General features: G+C 37.8%; 1 protein-coding gene across 3 annotated transcripts in view; it reads left to right on the top strand.

The window, feature by feature from the left end:
- The window catches only part of MYSM1 (Myb like, SWIRM and MPN domains 1), a 41,603-nt gene extending 26,443 nt beyond the window's left edge, over window positions 1-15,160 (top strand). For 2 of the 3 annotated variants that reach the window (XM_081222943.1, XM_081222942.1), the window contains 8 exons: window positions 425-479; window positions 830-880; window positions 1,598-1,672; window positions 2,293-2,481; window positions 3,200-3,332; window positions 7,622-7,727; window positions 7,906-7,963; window positions 9,902-10,667. In XM_081222943.1, coding sequence (XP_081079069.1) covers window positions 425-479; window positions 830-880; window positions 1,598-1,672; window positions 2,293-2,481; window positions 3,200-3,332; window positions 7,622-7,727; window positions 7,906-7,963; window positions 9,902-10,069 — 835 coding nt within the window. In that variant the 3' untranslated portion in view covers window positions 10,070-10,667. Of the gene's footprint in view, window positions 1-424; window positions 480-829; window positions 881-1,597; window positions 1,673-2,292; window positions 2,482-3,199; window positions 3,333-7,621; window positions 7,728-7,905; window positions 7,964-9,901; window positions 10,668-13,766 lie in introns of those variants that run through there. The other variant, XM_081222941.1, reaches the window with a different exon arrangement.
- Window positions 15,161-19,713: the final 4,553 nt, after the last annotated feature.

The following is a 19,713-nucleotide window of genomic DNA, read 5'->3' on the forward strand; positions in this document are numbered from 1 at the left end:
TTGAACACATTGTACTGACAGGAGTGTTTCTGAGAAACTTCCATCTTTCTTGAACTTTCTTTCCTATCTTATGTCAGGGTTAGGTTTTCACTGAACTTTTGAAACCTACTTTCAGTGTAGGACACATGTCTGGCCATTTATAATGTTCTCCTCTTTGGGTGTTAAAAGAAATTAAGACAACAAAATTACTTTTTCCCAAAGGTCATGTTGTTTCCCAAAGTTTTAATCAAGTCCGAAAGAACAGTGCTTCTTTCAAAAGGGTTGTATCACAAGAAGTTCTCCTAGTTTAATATTTTTTCACTCAGACAGAATTTAGGTTTAGATTATTGGTACACATTTTCAAATTTGTAAATAAATGTTATTTTCCTGATTATGTTATTGAAATTATATTAGGAATGATTTTTTTTTCTTTTTCCTTTTCCAGCTCATTCGATCCCTTCCAACTGATACCTTGTAATTTTTTCAGTGAAGAAAAGCAGGTACTACTTATTCATCACTGAATGACCATAAATAATACCCTCCTCTCAGACATGAAATATTTCTTCTTTTTCTGTGTGTGCAAGGCATGTGTATAAGAAAGGTTGGATAAGGCAGGGTACGCTGAAGGTCAGATGAGTGATACAGATGGAAAATGAGAAAAGAATTTCTCCATGCTAGGGCTTTGAATTTATACATATATTTCTTTAAAAGTCTGATTTGTGCTGAGCCTTGGCTGGTGGTGAGAACTTGGTGTGATAGATAAAGGAGAAAAGGGTGGGCATTCCGATAGGAAGAACAAAATCTCTATTTTTATGCTCCCCCATTTTTTTTTTTTTTTTTTATATTTCAGGAGCCATTTCAGGTGAAAGTGGCTTCAGAAGCACTTTTAATAATGGATTTGGTAAGGATATTATATTGTGTTTACTTAGTTATTCTGATTTCTATTCTTGTGTATTTTTATTGCAGGCATAAGAGTATGGAAGACGTGTATTTTGGATCTTAACTATCCTCCTTTACAAGGAATCTAAAAAATAAGTCTTTTCTTTTGGAGAAAAGCCAAACAATTGCATGTTTCCATATTTTAGAGAAAATAAATTAATGTGAGTTTTTGCAGACTGTTTATCATCATTAACCCTATTTTAATTTCCTAGTATTCTTGTCTGCTGCCTTCTAGATAACTGCAACAAAGCACAACTCTTATAATTTGGAGACTCCTTGTTTTGCACTAAACTACAGAGATCTCCAATGGTTGTGTGTGTTTATGGTGTTTTCTATAAGAGGACCCAGAGTGATGTTTACTTTGTATCCTTATGATACCTTTCCTCAGTAGGCGGAGCAAATGGTATCTTCATTTTGTAAATGAAAAAAATGGCATCTTGGAGTGTTTCAATGTTTGGTTCAAAGCCTCTCAGCTGGCAGTACAGATAGGTCTAAAATCTTAAGTCTCTGTGTGCTGAGCCTAGCATCTGGTTCCTCTATTATGCTATTTCATTTTAGAGAAGCATAATTACCATACTTGTAAATGACTCTTCTATGATAAGTGAGGTTTATTCTGATTTTTTGGTCTGGTGGGTTTGGTTTGTATGTTTGGGCTAAGTCTATCTTGTATTTTTTTTAGCATGCTCATGTTTCTATGGCAGAAGTGATTGGTCTGTTAGGAGGAAGATACTCAGAAGTTGATAAGACAGTTGAGGTAAGTTTTCTCTTAAAAATTTTAAAATTATTTAGTCCTGCTGCCATACCAAATATTTTTATAGATTTTAGTGTGTATAATTATATAAACCTTATCTATGATATAAATGAGAATATGCAAATGTGGACAGTTATATATTCCCAGAGGTGACTGAACATTCCATATATTGAGCACCTGTTTCCTTTTACCACTGAGAAAGAGGGAACATTACCAGGCCTTAGTTCTTCATTGCCTTTGCCAGTGAAAAGCTTCAACTCCTAAGAGGCCAGAGACCAGGAAACATGCTCTAACCTTATAATTGAAACTTGATACACATCATTTTGCTAGAAATTATTATCATAAGTAATAGGGGTCATCAAAAGACTGTGTTTATACAGATACTATACAGGCTGACCTGGAAAACTAACCCGTAACTTGTCTTGAGTAGGAAAATGGCTTTTGAGTTCCTTGCATACAATCACACTTTTGGAGAGTAATTCGTTTGCAAGTTAAAGGCTGCCTATTATATAGGCAGATAAAAGGCTTGGCTTTAAAAAGTTTCTGTATCTGTGTATGAAAGGACTGAAGCAATAGAATTAACAGGACTTCAGTATAATCATCTGAGGATTAATCCTTTATAGGTCTGTGCAGCAGAACCGTGTAACAGTCTGAGTACAGGACTACAGTGTGAGATGGATCCCGTCTCACAAACACAAGCCTCGGAAACCTTGGCTGTCAGGGGCTATAGTGTTATTGGATGGTATCATTCTCATCCTGCCTTTGATCCTAATCCTTCCTTACGAGATATTGACACTCAAGCCAAATACCAGGTGTGTTTATAGGTCTTTTTGTATGTAGTCTGTAAATAATTGCACATTTTCTCCCCTCTTGTTGTTTTCTGTTAAATAAATACACTTTTAACATTTCTAGCAAAGTGATTACAAGAGTAATACATGTTTATTTAAACATTTAGAAAATTAGCTATTCTGTTTAATATAGACAAGACATCAAAGTAACAGTGATAATTCCCCCCAGAGCCTTTAAAAATGATGGGGATAACTAAGATAGGGACTGGGTACAATTGAAATAATTGGAAATATAATATATTTTGCACCTCTGGAAAAAACAGAGTTTTGTTTTATTCTGCAATTTTATGTTTGATATCTGGATGTTTCTGCTGTAGGCAGCTGTTTGTAAATTGTTACCATATAGATAAAGATTACAGCTGAGGGGCTAGTGAATATAATTTGTAAATGTATTCATGGCAAATATAGATTTTGCAGGCCAGGTGATCTTTTTAAGGGTGATCTTAAAAAAAAGGGGGATCTGTTCAGGTTGGGTTGGACATGTTTTGGCCTGAAAATTTTAGGGTATGGAATAAATCTAGTTGCTGTTTGGAAGTGAAGTTTTTAACACACTTTTGCATTCCCTTTTCCTCTATTGGAGGAATTTTAAAATGAGGAGGAACATTTAAAATGTTGGTATGGGTAAATACTGACTTTTAAATTTATGTGGTTGAAACTAATTATACTTTTTTTTAAATTGTAGAGTTACTTCTCCAGAGGCGGTGCAAAGTTCATTGGAATGATTGTTAGTCCTTATAATAGAAATAATCCTTTACCTTATTCTCAGATTACCTGCCTGGTTATAAGTGATGAAATTAGCCCAGATGGCTCTTATCGTAAGTTTTCAACAAAAACAATCCTTCTACCTTCATTTTTTTTTTGAATCTTACAAATCACAGAATTTATAGCTGTTGAAAGCAATTTGATGGAAAAGTTTGTGTCCTCAACTAGGGAATCACTGTTTGCATACCATGTAGTGCAGCCACCCTCTTTCCTTTTATGATTTCCTTCTGCATTAAAGTTCCCACTGTGTTACCATGGCCACTGGGCAAAAACATTACAATGTAGAGAAAACTTATGGCCAAGCAGTGTGTGTATTAGGTCCTGGAGACATTGCAGTAAGCAAAACAGACAAAGTCTCTTCTGTTCTCTTGAAAATTCTTGATAAATGCAGATTGGCTTTCTCTGCAATGACATTCAAATGAAAAAATAATAATAATAAAGAATAATGACCACCCTACCACTAGCTATCCATGATCTCCCAGTTTAGGCTCAACAGTGCCTAGCTATTTTTATATCTGTCTCTCTCAAGAAAGAATTTGGTTGGTTTAGCCCATCATATGACTTGGTTCCTTTGGGATTTATGTCCACTGCTGTTCCAGTCAACTCTGGCTGGATAGAGAATTAGTGTAGCAGACTAGGAAAAGTAGGGGAGTGTAAGAAGCGAGTGTGGATGGAAGGAAAAGATTAGAGGAAACAATTACATCTCTAGGATACTCTCTTTTCATCCTTAATACCACTGCTCTAGTTGACTGTCCTCTCTGGATACTGTCACTCTACATTATACTCTTCCCCATTAGCTCATGAGCCCCTTGAAGGTAGATATGATGTTGTACTCATTTTTCTATTCTCAGTTTCTAGCACAGGGCCTGGCATAAAGTAGGTACTAAATGAATGTTTAACAAATTAATTTCTTCATTCTTAATAATGTCAGTCAGATACCCTCTCTTTATAATGTCACAAAAATACCCTCTTTGGTAAAGACCCCAGCACTACCACCCCTCATGTCATTTACTATTAGTTGCTCTATTCTTTGTGCACCTGCAACATTTGTTTCCTGCCTTCGTGGTTGCTTTCGTGTTTTAATATAATTTATTTATTTAGCCTGTCTCACTAAATTGTGAGCCCCAAAGAGCAGGAGCAATGTCTTCTTTGTATCTCCTGTAGTACCTAATCAATTGCCTTACACCTAAGGAGTGGTCAGGGCTCTATAGGTTTTTGTTGAATGAATAGTATTGACATTAACTTTAGTCCAAAATGCCCATTTTGAACGTATCACATATATACATCATTCTTTACACCAGTGTAATTTTACAAAAAGTTAACAAAAGGAAGAATCACAATGAACTTGTTCTCAATTTAAACCATGTCTTACTGTCACATTCTGCTAGATTTGGGGAGTGAGCCTCTACTCTGATGCTGTCTAATACAGTCACATGTGGCTACGTGTGACTGTTTAAATTAGTAAGAATTAAATGAAATTTAAAGTTTAGTTCCTAGAATCCTACTGCTGGCCAAAATGAAGTAACAAGGACCTGTCTGAAACAACCAAAAAACTGGACAAAATATAGAGAACAGTGGTATTTAGGATATAATATCAAACAGTGAAAGAATATGATTCCTGAGAGATGGAAAACCAATAAAGTGAGCCCAGGTTAACCTAGCTTATTGACTTAAAAGAACTTCCAGGTGTGGCACAAGGTGGAGAAACCCACCCAGAGCGTAGCAGACTCTGAGTTGAGGTGATGGAGGTAAGAGCAAGGAGACCAGGGCAACTAAATTTGCAAGACATTGTACCAGAGAGCAGAAAGCTGCCTAGAGAGCAGACTCCAAAGATTTGTAGAAGGTTCGGATTTATTATTTAGCAAGATAAAGACCGATGCCTGTGTGTGAACAGACTTCCCCAAACAGGAAAGAATCACCTGAAAGATTAGCGGGCACAGTCCTGGATTCTCGCATAAGCTGCCGTCACAACACACAAGTATTCCACGTTATCATCATTGCACAAAGTTCTCTTGGGCAGAGCTGCCTCTTACATGACTTGACCATTGTTAACACTGCTTGTTAGGTCTTAATCCTTGGTTCTCCTCTTTGTTCCTCTTGGAAACCTTCTGGTTCAAGAATTAAAATTTCCTAGAAGCCCTGGGATACCTTGTGTTACAGTACTTTGAACTGGATCCTTTACTTATTTATTTGTTCATTCATTGATTCATTCTTTTTTTTTCCCCCTCTATTAGGTGTGTACCCAAATCCTATCTTTATAGTATGTCTAATGGTTAATCATTTTCTCTATTTGTAATAGGCCAGAAATATACTTAGTGATTCGTTTTATTCTGACACTTTAGTGGATAAAAATAATCAGTACATATATGTATAATTGAATCACTTTGCTATACACTTGAAAATAACACATTGTAAATTAGCTATACCTCAATAAAAAAATAATAAGCATATCAAAAAATAATCAGTACAAAAAGAAATTTTTACTGGTTTTAGTGCTGTTTTTTTAACTTAGAAAATATTCTGAATACCAAATAGAGGTGTATGACGTGTTGTGTGTGTGTGTGTGTATTTTCATGGTCTTTTTATGAGCACAGACTGAAAATGTATTTTTTACTTTCATTAAGAGTAGGAGTTGCTTACCTGGATTCAGAGCCCAGCTCTGATATTTATTAGTTATTTTACCTTGGGCAGGTTACTTAATCCCTCTCACTCTCATTTGCCAAATCTGTAAAATGAGAAAAAAATTATTAACTTGCTTACAGGAGGTTGTAGAGACTGTCAGTAATGTATGTAAAGTGCTTAGTAAATAATAGGTCTAAAATAGGCAGTTATGATCATAGCTATTGTCTGTGCTTAGTAGATAATCAAAACATAACAAGTAAATGATTGTTATCACAAAAGGAGTTTGTGTAATAGCTTGTGTACTATAATGTTTCACTCTTCTTAAGTTCCTGGAGGGGGAAAATGAAATGGAAGAGAATTGAGAAATGAAAAAAGATCAGTTTATCATCAGGCTTGCTGTTCCTTTCTCTCCTTCCATATACCTGAAAAAAAAAATGGGGGGAAAAAAGCCTTTTTAGGGCACATTGACAAGTTATGCTTGTATTGTGTGGAAGTAGAATTATGATTTTTTTCTTAATACCTTCCCTAATACCTTCTGATTTGCTGACATTTTGTTTACTCGAAAAGCCTACAATGACAAAAATGCAAGTTGAGAGGCAGTATAATGTAAACATTAAGAACATAAACTCGAGCCAGACTGCCTGGGTTCAAACCCTGGCTCTACCTCTTACTAATTAGATATGTCCAAGAACAGGTTATTTAATAACCTTTCTGTGGCTCAGTGTCCTCGTCAAAAAAAAAACATTGGGGACAACACTGGTAGCTAGTTCATGTAACTGGCCTTACATTTATATAAAAAGCACCTTTATATATAAAGCCTGGCACATAGTAAGCATTATATAAGTGTTATTATTATTATTATTATTATTATTATTATGGTATTGGCCTTCGGTAATGGATCAGCTGAGCCTTTAATAAACTGCAAATACAATTACATGGAGATTTTGAAAGATATGTGAGAAATGTCTAAGTAGGCTCATCTTTTGTTATTTTTTCCTTTCTAACTTATGTACGTGATATCTACTCCTTGGACTTGTTTCCTCCAGAGTTTAGCATGACTCAAGTGCAGTTACTGCCTCTCCAGAATTAAACCTAGCCCCTGTCTAGTCTTAGATCAGCACGTAGAAGGAGGTGGAATGAATGTGGGCTCAGAAGTCGGGCAAGCCTGGTGGGGTTTGAAATCCAAGCTCTTTGCTTTACTAGTGGAAAGAGCTTGTTCAACCTGTCTCAGCCTCAGGTTTATCTGTTAAATAGGAATAATGCTACCTACCTCATAGCAGTGCTGTAAGCTTGATAACATGTGTTTAAAAAAAAAAAAGTCACTGGGATGGAATATATCTTGGTTTGCCTAGGTCAATCCCAATTTAAGCCTGTGGTTCTGGCACAATTATTAATAGTGCCAGCTTTCACTCCAAAAGTGTCTTGGTTTGGATGATAAATTATGTGATCATCTTACCTGTCACAGTTCCTTGCATGGAATTGTCATGCAAATGACACTTTTACTTTTCTTTATTAATTGCTTGGCATTAATATACTTGATGAACCAAGTTCAGCCAGGCAGTGCATATTTAATGAATGCCCACTATGTTTAACGTGCTGTTTAGCTGGTCTGCCAAGCTGCAGTTATGAAAACACGGAAGGGAATTTTAAGTAATTAAAAGGAGATTGGAGATTTAAGAAAATGTAAAATGTAAAAATGTGCTGCTTTATGCTTTTTTAGGTTTACCTTATAAATTTGAAGTACAACAGATGTTAGAAGAACCTCGGTGGGGATTAGTGCTTGAAAAGACAAAATGGATAATAGAAAAATACGGGCTATCCCGGAGGTATGTACTGTGGTTTGAGATGGTTACACATCTGCAGTGTTTCTCATTAAATCACATTTTAGGGAAAACCCAAGTTAAATATAAAATTGTGATGTATGGCATCAGTGATAGTTTATTACAAAACTGATTCGTTTATAGTATTTGTTTCACTGGTTTGTTTTCATATTTCTTCCAACAGCAGTGTCCCCATGGATAAAATCTTTCGTCGGGATTCTGACTTGACTTGTTTGCAGAAAGTAAGCTGCCTTCACTTTAATTGGTTTCATTGCTCACAGATTCCAAAGCTATTCATATTGATGTGTTTTCCCATGATGCCTAACGCTTTGTGGATACACTTTTTTGTGTATTTCCTTTATTGCTTTTTCCTTTCTAAAATTAATTTCTAGGAGATAATTAGTAATGTGTTTTGGTGCCCATGCCTGCATATAGAAATAATGCTGTTTTAGAAAAAATTTGTCCATGTTGGCTGATAAATTTCTTAGCACATTATTATTGTACACAATGGAGAACATTTTTCTTATTTTATTAAATTCAGAAGTGCCATGTTTCCATTTAGCTTTAACAAATTGATCATTTTTAAAAACGGTAGTATAAATCTAACAATTAAATTTAAATGGTAATTTTACTTAACTTTCTGGTAGGAAAAAAGAGTCTTGAATTATTTTATTTCACTTCTAGTTTTGTTTCTATGAGTATAATGAATTTCAGTAAGATTGGCAACATTGGTCTTTCTTTTTTTCCTTTGGTAACAGTTTGGGAATAGAAAATTTTAACATTAAATTTCTTAAAAAAATTTTTTTGTTTTTTGGCTGCGTTGGGTCTTCATTGCTGCACGTGGGCTTTCTCTGGTTGCAGCTAGCCGGGGCTACTCTTACTGCAGTGCACGGGCTTCTTATTGCAGTGGCTTCTCTTGTCGAGGAGCACGTGCTCTAGGTGTGCGGGCTTCAGTGGTTGCAGCATGCGGGCCGTAGAGCATGCAGCCTTCAGTAGTGTGGCGCGTAGGCTCAGTAGTTGTGGCTCTCAGGCTTAGTTGTTCATGGGATCTCTTGGGACCAGGGATCGAACCCATGTCCCCTGCATTGGCAGGCGGATTCTTAACCACTGTGCCACCAGGGAAGTCTCTCTTTTTAATATTTTTTACCCCCTCCTATTATAGCCACTTTTTCTTTGCTCTGTTGGAAGATTAATGTGCACATTTCCCAGGAAATAGACTCTATCATTCTATTTTTGAAATGGTAGAATCCTGTATTTTTATGTACATAGATTTTTATCCCATAGGATTCATGGCTTTATAAATAAAACTACTAAAAAAAGAAGCAAAGTCGCAAGTTTGTCCAAAGTAGAAAGCATCATACATGCAATTTCAGTTTTATCTCCTTATATAAAATCAGAAAGTAACTGCACCTCACCTCCACTGGCCTCTACCGCGAGGCCCTGGCGCTCTGGGCCAACGCCTGGCAGCTGCAGGCCCAGCTGGGTGTCCCCTCGGGCCCAGACCGCCCTCTGCTGACCCTGGTGGGGCTGGCTGTGTGCCACCAGGAGCTGGAGGACCCCGGGGAGTCCCGGGCACGTTGTGAGAAGGCCCTACAGCTGCTGGGGGACAAGAGCCCTCACCCTTTTCTGGTACCCTTTCTGGAGGCCCCACTGTGGCTCTCCTGGCACCTGGGCCTGGACAAATGCCAGTCAGAGGCCCGGCTCCAGGCCCTGCAAGAGGCAGGCCTGACGCCCACACCACCCCCCAGTCTCAAAGAATTACTCACCAAGGAGGTGCTGGATTAACATACCTAGATTTAAGGCCGCTGTGGGGAGAGGCGCTGCCCCAGGATGGGGGTGGGGTACGGGCAGATGAGGACATGGACAGCTGTTGGGAGGCGACCGGGGTCCTGGGAACCCCTAGAAGTTCCACAAACAATTTGTAGCAGACTGAAGAATGCGCTGCTTCTGTTGAGCTGGGCTCAGGACAAGCTTTGCTAAGCATTCCTCAGCAATGGCTTCCTGCACTTCAGCTGACAGTTACTAAACACAAGTCTATCCTCAGTCACCTTTAAGGAGAATGATTCTCATTTAAGCATTAGAAAATGGGAGATATGGAAAGGGATAAAATAGTGATAGTGATGCAAACCCTCTTCTTACCACTTTTTGTGTTTAAATATAAAATTTTTCTTTTCAACTAGCTTTTGGAGTGTCTGAGGAAAACTCTGAGCAAAGTGGCCAATTGCTTCATTGCTGAAGAATTCTTGACTCAAATAGAAAATTTATTCCTTTCCAATTACAAAAGCCAGCCAGAGAACGGAGTGGCCGAAGAGAAGTGTGTTGTGGAGCCAAAGGCGCTGTTAACGTGACTATTTTAAAGTAAGATGTCTTAACCGCGACACAGTAGACCGTACTTTCAGAGTTATAGCCTTGAAATTATTGTAATTTAGTTAACAGTGGTACAGCTTTGTTGTTTTTTTTTTTTTTTTTTTTTGCTAGTTCACGAAATCCAAACTTTGCCACATAAACCATGTGACAAGAAAGAGACACGGACTTGGACTTGTTTTCATATGTGGCGCTTAGTCCTCCTCGCTGGTCAGCAGGGTGTGGACTGACGGGCGGCCTCCCTGCTGTCTTCAGGTTGATAAGTGCACTGTGTCTCAGATTTTTATTTCCCCCTGAACTAGTCATTCCAGTTTTGCTATCTCCTGTCTCATGAGGAGCACTTCCATTCTTTTCATGTGTTTTTTGGTGAGGCTTGTTTATGGTTGCAAATGAGATACAGGTGGGTGGTCCCAGTGTAATTAACATCGTTGAGAACTGCTGGTTTAATGAATCTAAGGACAGGCTGTGGGAGGCCAGGGGAGGCATCAGGAGAAAATCTTCAAAACAGGCAAGAGATCTAAAGGAGAGAATCAAATGACCAGTTTTTTAATTACAGATATTTGCTTCCATTTTATTGTATAACAACACTACTATAGGATATGCCATTTTCTCAGCTGAAACATTTTGTATGGATTTCAGATACATAACATAATAAGCTTCAACTATAGGTCCACTTATGTTCATTTGTGTGATAAAGCCTCAGTTAACTAGAACACAGGTAATCATAACCCTTAAACTAGACTTTTTTTTTTCTACTACCTGCTATGAGGAGAAAGAGGCAGATTACAATAAAGCTTAAATAAATCAGACTTAATTTTAAAAACAAAAAATCCTTCCAGGACATATTATGTATTCAGCCCCGTTTCATATACTTGCTGAATCCAGAACAGGGGTCAGTGAACTTTTTATGTAAAGGGGCAGTTAGTAACTTAGGCTTTGCAGGCTACGCACCATCTCTATCAGACATTCTTCTTTATGTTTTTTAACAACTGTTTAAAAACATAAAACCATTCTTAGCTCATGAGCCTCACAGAAAACAGGTTGCTGGCCATTATCTTCCAAACCCTGCTCCAGAGAATCGCAAACATTTAGAATTTATTTTCAAATGCATGAGCCTGAGACATTGAAAGGTCTTGCATCATCTTCAAACAACAGTAAAACTAAAAATTGTGATTTACATTTAAAATTGTTTTCAAATGAAAGTTAGTAGTCATGCTGCCTGATTTATTCTGATAGATTTTAGTTTCCTTCTCTTAACTAAAGAATTGACTTATGTCCTTTCTCCAAGCATTCTTATTAATATCAGTTTTATTACTTCTAATCTGCATATGATTCTGTACCTTTACCTTTTTTGGTTTAATGAATATCCAAGGAAAATAAGTCAGTATTGGAAGGAGCAGTGAGCCAGTTTTAGATGACCTGGGTCTTGACTCAACCTTGTGATTTGGGGGATATAGTTTACCTTCTCTGGGCCTAAATTCATGTGTAACTGAGGTCTAAATTATCTGCCCTGCATCCTTTCAGGTCTAAAATCTTATGATTCACTCTGATTGTTGGACTTACCCACCTGGAGCTTGTATTTTGAGATGTTCCAGTTCCCAAATTAATGAATGTTTTTAAAGAAAAATGGTAGTATTTTCCATTTTTCTATATGTATTTAGGACAAACGGTGAAACATAACTTACAAAGCAGTTACTTTTGGGACTGGGCTTATTAGAGCTATAGACCAAGAATCAGGAAACCTGAGTTCTTACCCTAATTCTCTTACCAGCTTTGTTGTGTGGCAGTGGTAAGATCACATAACCTTCTGGACCTCAGAATCTTCACCTGTAATTAAAGGGCAGAAAGTCTGTAATTCTGTAAAACGGTAGTGATTTGTTCCTTTCTTCCCTTCCTTTTGACATACTTTCTTCGTTGTATCAGGAACAGATCCTAGAAAGTGGTATTAGTTAGCTTTCTTGATTGACATTTCCCAGTAATATTGATGAATTGGGGGTGGAAAATAGTGGAAATTGTTAAAAGTTCTTTTCTCAGTCTGGGTCCTCTGCATGCTAGTGGTTCACCACATTTGGTAACCTAAGCCATACTATGAGGAACTCTCAAAGGTGGTAATATTCAGAGTTTAGAGCTTTGAGAGAACAATTTTTAAAATAATACTGTTTTTTTCTGATGATAGAGTACATTTATGAGAAAATATTTTTTAAAAAGCAGAAAGCACAGTTAACATTTTGGTATAAATCTTTCCCCATTTGTTTTTGCATCATGTAATTTTAGATTAAAATCTGATATCTTCCTCCCCTCCTCCCTCATTCATTGTTTTTTTTTTTCTCGTCATATTCTTAAAACATTTTTGTAACTACAGGTGCCCGCATTCCTGTCACTGCCAACCTTGGCCTGCTGAGGGCAGTAGGAGCCAGGCCTTGAGAAGCAGAGAGGAAGTCTAGGGCTGAGGGTGGCAGTGTAATGCAGGAAGTTTAGGAGGCAGGGTCTCAGAGGGAAACCTACCTCTAGTAATGTTTACAGAGTGAAGATGGGACTTGAAAACATCCAAGTCTCTTCATCCTGATTTGGTTCTTTCTTTTGCGCAATGACAATAAAATAATGAGCTTAATTTACTTTCCTTTTCCAGCTTGCCTGGTGGAAATTGACACAAATACTTCACTAGTATTTGACCTAGCACTCTTAAAAATCTAATCCCAAAGTAACATTCAAAAAAAGAAAAATCAGTGGAGTAAGACCCACAAGATCAGACTCTCCTTACCCCTCTGTAATTTTAGCCTTGAACCATTGGCCCTCAAAGCAGCTTTATGACTTTCATAGGCCTTAGACACTTTTGCCTTCTTAGGCCTCTTCTTCCATAAAAAATTAAAAATTAATGTTACAATTGCATTTGTATAAAGTGAATTTTATATTATATATAAACACATCCTTAAATCTAAAAGTTTGGTTTTTTTCTTATGAATTTAAAAGAAATTAAAACATTTTGGGGGGCCTCTAAATGTATTATGGGCCTGAGACCTGGTGCCTAATAGATAAGTTGGCCCTGCCTATACTATGAAGGGTGCTATTGGGAAAATGGCAGTCACTACCCTCTCCCCTATAAGCCCACCTCACAAACCCTAGAGGAGCTTTGCCACACAGCCAAGAACATTGCAGTACCTGCAGCTTTAGATCCATAGACTTGAACTTTGTTCTTTACTGATGTGACCAAAATTCAGGAGTGTTACTTGGGACCATACGTCCCCCAAAGAACGATAGGCCGCTGTGTCTAACTTCAGTTTTCAGGTAGATATTTTATTCTATTCTTAACCGATAGTTTTGAAACTCATGCCACATGTCCTGCTGCCTTTTCTTCCTGCGTTTCCCTCAAGCCCTTTTTTTTCATCCTCACTCCCTCACTTCTTACCTGACAGTGTATAGGTACAAGATCCTTCACTGTCATGTGTTGAAAGCAGGGCCTGAAAAATAGAGTTGAACAAACCCATTCATACTTCCCAGAAGCTGACTAATGCTGCCCCAGCCCTCTCTCCATAACTTTCCTCCCCCAAAGGACTGGGGCAAGGGCTGTGACATGCAGACCATCTAGGCAGCAGAGGAGGCTGTGGTCTCAGCATGCCAACCTGAGTGGGCTTCCTGCTCTTCAGTTTACCTTCTTCTTTGTCTTGCTGGGTCCTAATGAAGTGAGCTGGAGGACCTGGAGGAACTGATGCAGTCAGGAGGCCCTAGAACTGATGCTTTGTCCTGTCCCTACAGAAGAGCCATAGGACACCTGGCCACCTGGAAGGTAGCTACCATCCTCAGGTCATCAACAAGCGTCCAATTGGTGGGTTTCTCAGTAGAAATTAAGTCAGGGTACCCAAATGTTGTGGGGTTTTTTGTTTTTGTTTTTGTTTTAACCTACGCTCTTCTCTACCCAGAACTAGGCACTAAATCTGTAGAGTCGCAGATTATGACATTTAGGAAAACTTTTTTCTCACAAGCATGAAGAAGAAATCACATACATTTGTAACATCATCTGTTTCATCAGGGTTAATATAAAATTTAACAAAGAAATTTGATCTGCATCTCCAATTTACCAGTGGTTTAATAGTTTTCGTACAAATTAATACCACATTTTGGAATATTTCCAGAAAATCACTGTGGAGAATAATGTAATATACTTTAGCTTAATTCCTGACCTTTTCTTAAATGGTTTTATGTGTGCTGTTCCCCCAAACTCTGTTTTTTCATTTAACCTATAATTTGTGCTTTCTGGTATCTTCTAAATCTTATCTTTTAAGCTACCTTACTTAAATCCTTTCTGGAACAAGGCAAAGAATAAATATGTCATCCCCCCTAAGTCAGGAGAAAGTCAGAATATCCCAGAGAAGCTGTGATTATGCCAGGGGCTCTATACCAAACTAAATTTGAACAGGTAAAATTAACTAATGGTATCTGGGTTGTTTTATTTTATACCTTTGACTATATTTATGAATATATTCATAAGAACTTTAATCAGCAAAAAATACCTGATCTGCCGTCTTTGAGGTTTCCTGGAGTACTCTCTTAGGGATTAAGAAGTATGTTAATTATGATTTTATAGTTTGTATTCCTGTTTCATAGGTTACCACAGAACATTTGTTTCAACCTATGGATTATAAAATAGTATTAAGATTGTAGCATGATTTAAATAGATAGGTCATATATATCTTTAAATTTGTGGATCCGATGTGTAAATTGTGTATTATGTATAAGTTTACTATGGTTATTGGTAAACCTGTTGCTCTTGTTTTCCCCAAATGTTATCAGTGTTTATGGATTTCTTTATCAGTTTGAATTTTGGAATGTTCTGTAATAAAATATAATGATTTCAACTATTTTGTGCTTTTAAATATGCCATGTTGTCTATACCTGTAATAAAGAATATTGTAAATATTAATGTTTGTACAATTATTAAAGCTTTTCCTCAAAATGATTGAACTCTCCTCCTTGTACTTTATTTTATGTACTGTGACATAAAATATCTCATTTTAAGCTTTGGGGTTTTAGCTTGTAAAATTTAAAGGGAAACATTCTGAAGATTCTATATAAATAAAATTTTGAAAGTAAAGTGGTGAATCATTTGGTGCTTTCTAAATCATTAGCAGCATGCACACTGAATTACAAACAATGCCCCATTAATTCAGCAAACATTTGTTGAGCATTGTAGGGGCACAAAGATGAATGTCTTGGTTTCTTTCCACAAGAATCCTACTACCTACTACCTAGTGAGTGGGCAACATAAAACCTAACATAGGTAGCTAAGACACTGGGATACAAACTGGAACTGATTATAAATGCCTGTAAGACTTCAAGGGTAAGAGGTGTTTAGATAAATGAAAATTCTCTGGAATGTAAGCAGTGAGATTGATTGCTTGGAAGAGATTGCCTTTAAACCAAAATGACATTTGGGGAAGATGTTCTGGAGGGAAGTGATCTTAGAGCATAGGCATGGAGGTAAGGAATGAAAAAAGATTTAGAGTGGTGAGTGTTTGGCCAGAGGGTAGGGTACATGAAGATGTTAATTATGAAGGTAATTCACATTCAGTCAAGTAAGGATACAAAAGGTATAAATTAACAGAAAATTCTCACCTTAGAATTAACTCATTAACTGGTCTTTAACTTCCCAGTCCTTATTTTCTGCAAAACCTATCTATTTCAAAAACAGAAGAACAGGATCAGACTTGTGTATATTCAGTACATATGTATCTTCAATGTCCTTTTATTGAGGACTTCTTTCCATCTCAGCACATAAACATCTATGCATTCTTTGCAAGAGGTACATAGCATTCTGTAGTATAGATTTGCCATAATTAATTTGATCAGTTTTCAACTGATGAACTTTAGATGTTCCCATTTTTCTATGAAAAATAATTTCTGTTTGCACACTTCTAAAATTTCTCTGAATAGATTCCTAGGTGCTTAATTGCTAGATGAAGATCTGTGTACCCCTTACATTTTGATAATATCTGCAAAAAATTTTTTCAATTTCCACAAGCTAATTTTTCTCAGTAGTACAGCCACGTTCATCATCTTGTTTACAGAACCAATTTGAATTCAGGCTCCTAAATGAAAGTAATTTTGGTGGCAAAGTGTAATAAAATCCTAGGAGTGCTAATTCCACGAGGCTGTACAGCTGTTATGGATTCCTGCTAATTAAGCATTTGCTATAATCTTCTGATTGGCCAGCGTCATAGCCTGTATCTCCAGACCAGCATTGTCCCACAATCCAATTTGTACTGTAATAATGGTTTTTCTTACTATTGCTGATGTGTTTCTACATCACTGATTCTCAATTATCTTCCCATAGAATGCTAGCTTAAATACAATATTGGCAGTATTTGCAGAGATATAGCTAAATAAAAAACTTGCTTTTGTCTTCCATATTTTTCTTGCTATCAAAAACCTTATCAGTTAATAACTCTGATACCTGTTACTGGGTATAATCCATGATTCCTTTCCCACCTTCCCCCATTAACAAGTTCACCTCAAAAGGTGGAAGAATTGGACAGTTTCTGAAAGCGAGTTCACTGCTTAGTTCATTTTACCTAGATTAGTGATCATTGAACATTCTTCCAAAACACATCATAATTAGGACTCAGCAGTAATTGTGTCATCTTGAACCATCAATAACCAGAAGATTGTCCACATCAGACTCCCTTTGTGTAACAAAATAAAGGAAATCTTGATAACACCTTTTTCAGAACCATCTTCCTAATCACAAAACAATGAGTAGACTAATCCTCCCTGTCACAACACCCCCCCACCCCCCCCACCCCCGCCCTGCACCGCCAGAGAGAGAGAGACAGAGAGAGAGATTCCTTTTAGGCAAAACCTCTAATTAGATTGCAACATCACAGATTTGGAGAGTATGTTAGGATAATTAAAGCTAGCTGCTAGAACAAACCACCCCTAATTTTCAGTGTCTTAACACTGTAGGTTTATTTCTCACACTAAGGGCACTGCAGCTGTTCTGATTGGGTGGCTCCCCTGAGCAGCTCAACTCCCACAGGTAATTCGGGTACCCAGATTCCTTTCACATGTGGCTCTGGCATCTTGTGACTCTAAGTAGCGCAGGTGTCATCCATTTGAGGACAGGTGGTTGAGAAAGAACAGAATCACACATGATAATTGACCTTGGCTTGGAGTACACACATCGGTTTTGCTCACATTTCTTTAACAACTAGTCATATGGTCCTACCTTGATGCCAAGAGGGGCTGCTCAATGGAGTCCTGATTGCACAGCTGCTTCACAAGATTCTACACTATGGAAGGAGAACACGAATCTTTGTTAGGGACTAGCCATCTCTGTTACAGATGGTTAGGGCTGGTTTTATAAAATGTTATGAATTCATCTTCAAATGGACTTTAAATTACTGTGCCAGAGCCCTAGTATTAAAAGAAAATGGATAACGTATCCGCCCTAAAATCAAAGAATCTTAAAAGTTAGAAAGGACCTTGGGAACGTTTAGGCTTAGAGTCGGATCTTCTAATATGAAGAAACCGAGGTCCATAGAAATGAAGCAAGGCATTGCCCAGTCATACAGTCAAGTTTGTAGCAAGGTGACGTCTAGAAAAACCACAGTTTTGCTACTGCACCATCCTTTTGAGTGATTCCAAATTATTTTCAATTTCATGGCATAAAGAACTACTCTGAAGATTTTATCTGCAATTCAAATCTTCAATATAATTTATGTTTTAATTTAAAATGTAATTTTGTCTTTCAGAACTGCAAGATCTAATAAATGCCCAGAACATGACTTTTATGGAAAAGTTGACTAAAGAATTACTATTAGAAGTGATATAATTAATAGCCCTTTATTATCTTTAATCTAAGATTAGCTTTATTAGCTTTATCTAAGATTAACGAACCCCAAATCCTTGCTGTTAGCTTATAAATCCACAAAGCTACATTTGTTCTTCAATCTTTTTAATGAAAATGTTAATATCTAAAGCCACTAGAGGGCCCTCCGTCACAGTCTATGAGCACGATGACCTCAGCCCTGCAGTGTTGATTGGCTTTACAAAGTCAGAGAAGATTGCACATCTGGCTGAATGTGTAAACACTGTAAATCATTTGGTTGCCTAGTGCCTTGACATTGTGTGATCTTGGGGTGAGCATCCTTGTTTCATGGTATCTACAGGGTAGCCATTTTCATTTCTCAAGGTTTCATTTTGAAGGTATTATAATAATAGCATCATCCATTTATAGTTACAGTTCTAAATGCTATACATAACAGTATAACATTTAATCCCCACAACAACCCTGAAGGAAGTTTTATTATCCCCATTTTAAACTTAGCTTTAGGAGACTGGTTCAAGATGTCAGCGTAAAAGGATGTGCACTCACTCTCTCTTGCGAGAGCACCAGAATCACAACTAACTGCTGAACAATCATCAACAGGAAGACACTTGAACTCACCAAAAAAAGACACCCCACATCCAAAGACAAAGGAGAATCCTCAGTGAGACAGTAGGAGGGGCACAATCACAATAGTATCAAATCCCATAACTGCTGGCTGGGTGATTCACAAACTGGAGAACAATTACACCACAGAAGTCCACCCACTGGATTGAAGGTTCTCAGCAAAATGTTAGGCTTCCCAACCTGGGGGTCCGGCAACAGGAGGAGGAATTCCCAGAGAATCAGACTTTGAAGGCTAGTGGGATTTGATTGCAGGACTTTGACAGGACTGGGGGAAACAGAGACTCCACTCTTGGAGGGCACACACAAAGTAGTGTGTGCATTGGGACCCATGGGAAGGAGCAGTGACCCCATAGGAGACTGAACCAGACCTACCTGCTAGTGTTGGAGGGTCTTCTGCAGAAGCAGGGGAAGGCTGTGCCTGACCATGGGGACAAAGACACTGGCAGCAGAAGTTCTGGAAAGTACTACTTGGCAGGAGCCCTCCCAGAGTCTGCCATTGGCCCCTCCAAAGAGCCTGCAGGCTCCAGTGTTGGGTCACCTCAGGCCAAACAACCAACAGGGAGGGAACTCAGCCCCACCCATCAGTAGACAAGTAGATTAAAGTTTTACTGAGCTCTGCCCACCAGAGCAACACCCAGCTCTACCCACCACAAGTCCCTCCCATCAGGAAGCTTGCACAAGCCTCTTAGATAGCCTCATCCACCAGAGGGCAGACAGCAGAAGCAAGAAGAACTACAATCCTTCAGCCTGTGGAAGAAAACCATATTCACAGAAAGATAGACAAAATGAAAAGACAGAGGAATATGTACCAGATGAAGGAACAAGATAAAACCCAGGAAAATCAACTAAATGAAGTGGAACAAGGCAACGTTCCAGAAAAAAAATTCAGACTAATGATGATGAAGATGATCCAGGATTTCGAAAAAGAATAGAGGCAAAGATCAAGAAGATGCAAGGAATGTTTACCAAAGACATAGAAGAAGTAAAGAACAAACACCTAGAAGAATAAAAGAACAAACAAACAGAGATGAACAATACAATAACTGACACGAAAAATACACTAGAAGAAATCAATAGCAGAACTACTGAGGCAGAAGAACAGATAAATGACCTGGAAGACAGAACGGTGGAAATCACTGCCACGGAACAGAAGAAAAAAGAACGAAGAGAAATGAAGACAGA

This window comes from Mesoplodon bidens (assembly GCF_964165515.1).
Source record: "Mesoplodon bidens genome assembly, chromosome: 2".
Lineage (NCBI taxonomy): Eukaryota > Metazoa > Chordata > Mammalia > Artiodactyla > Ziphiidae > Mesoplodon > Mesoplodon bidens.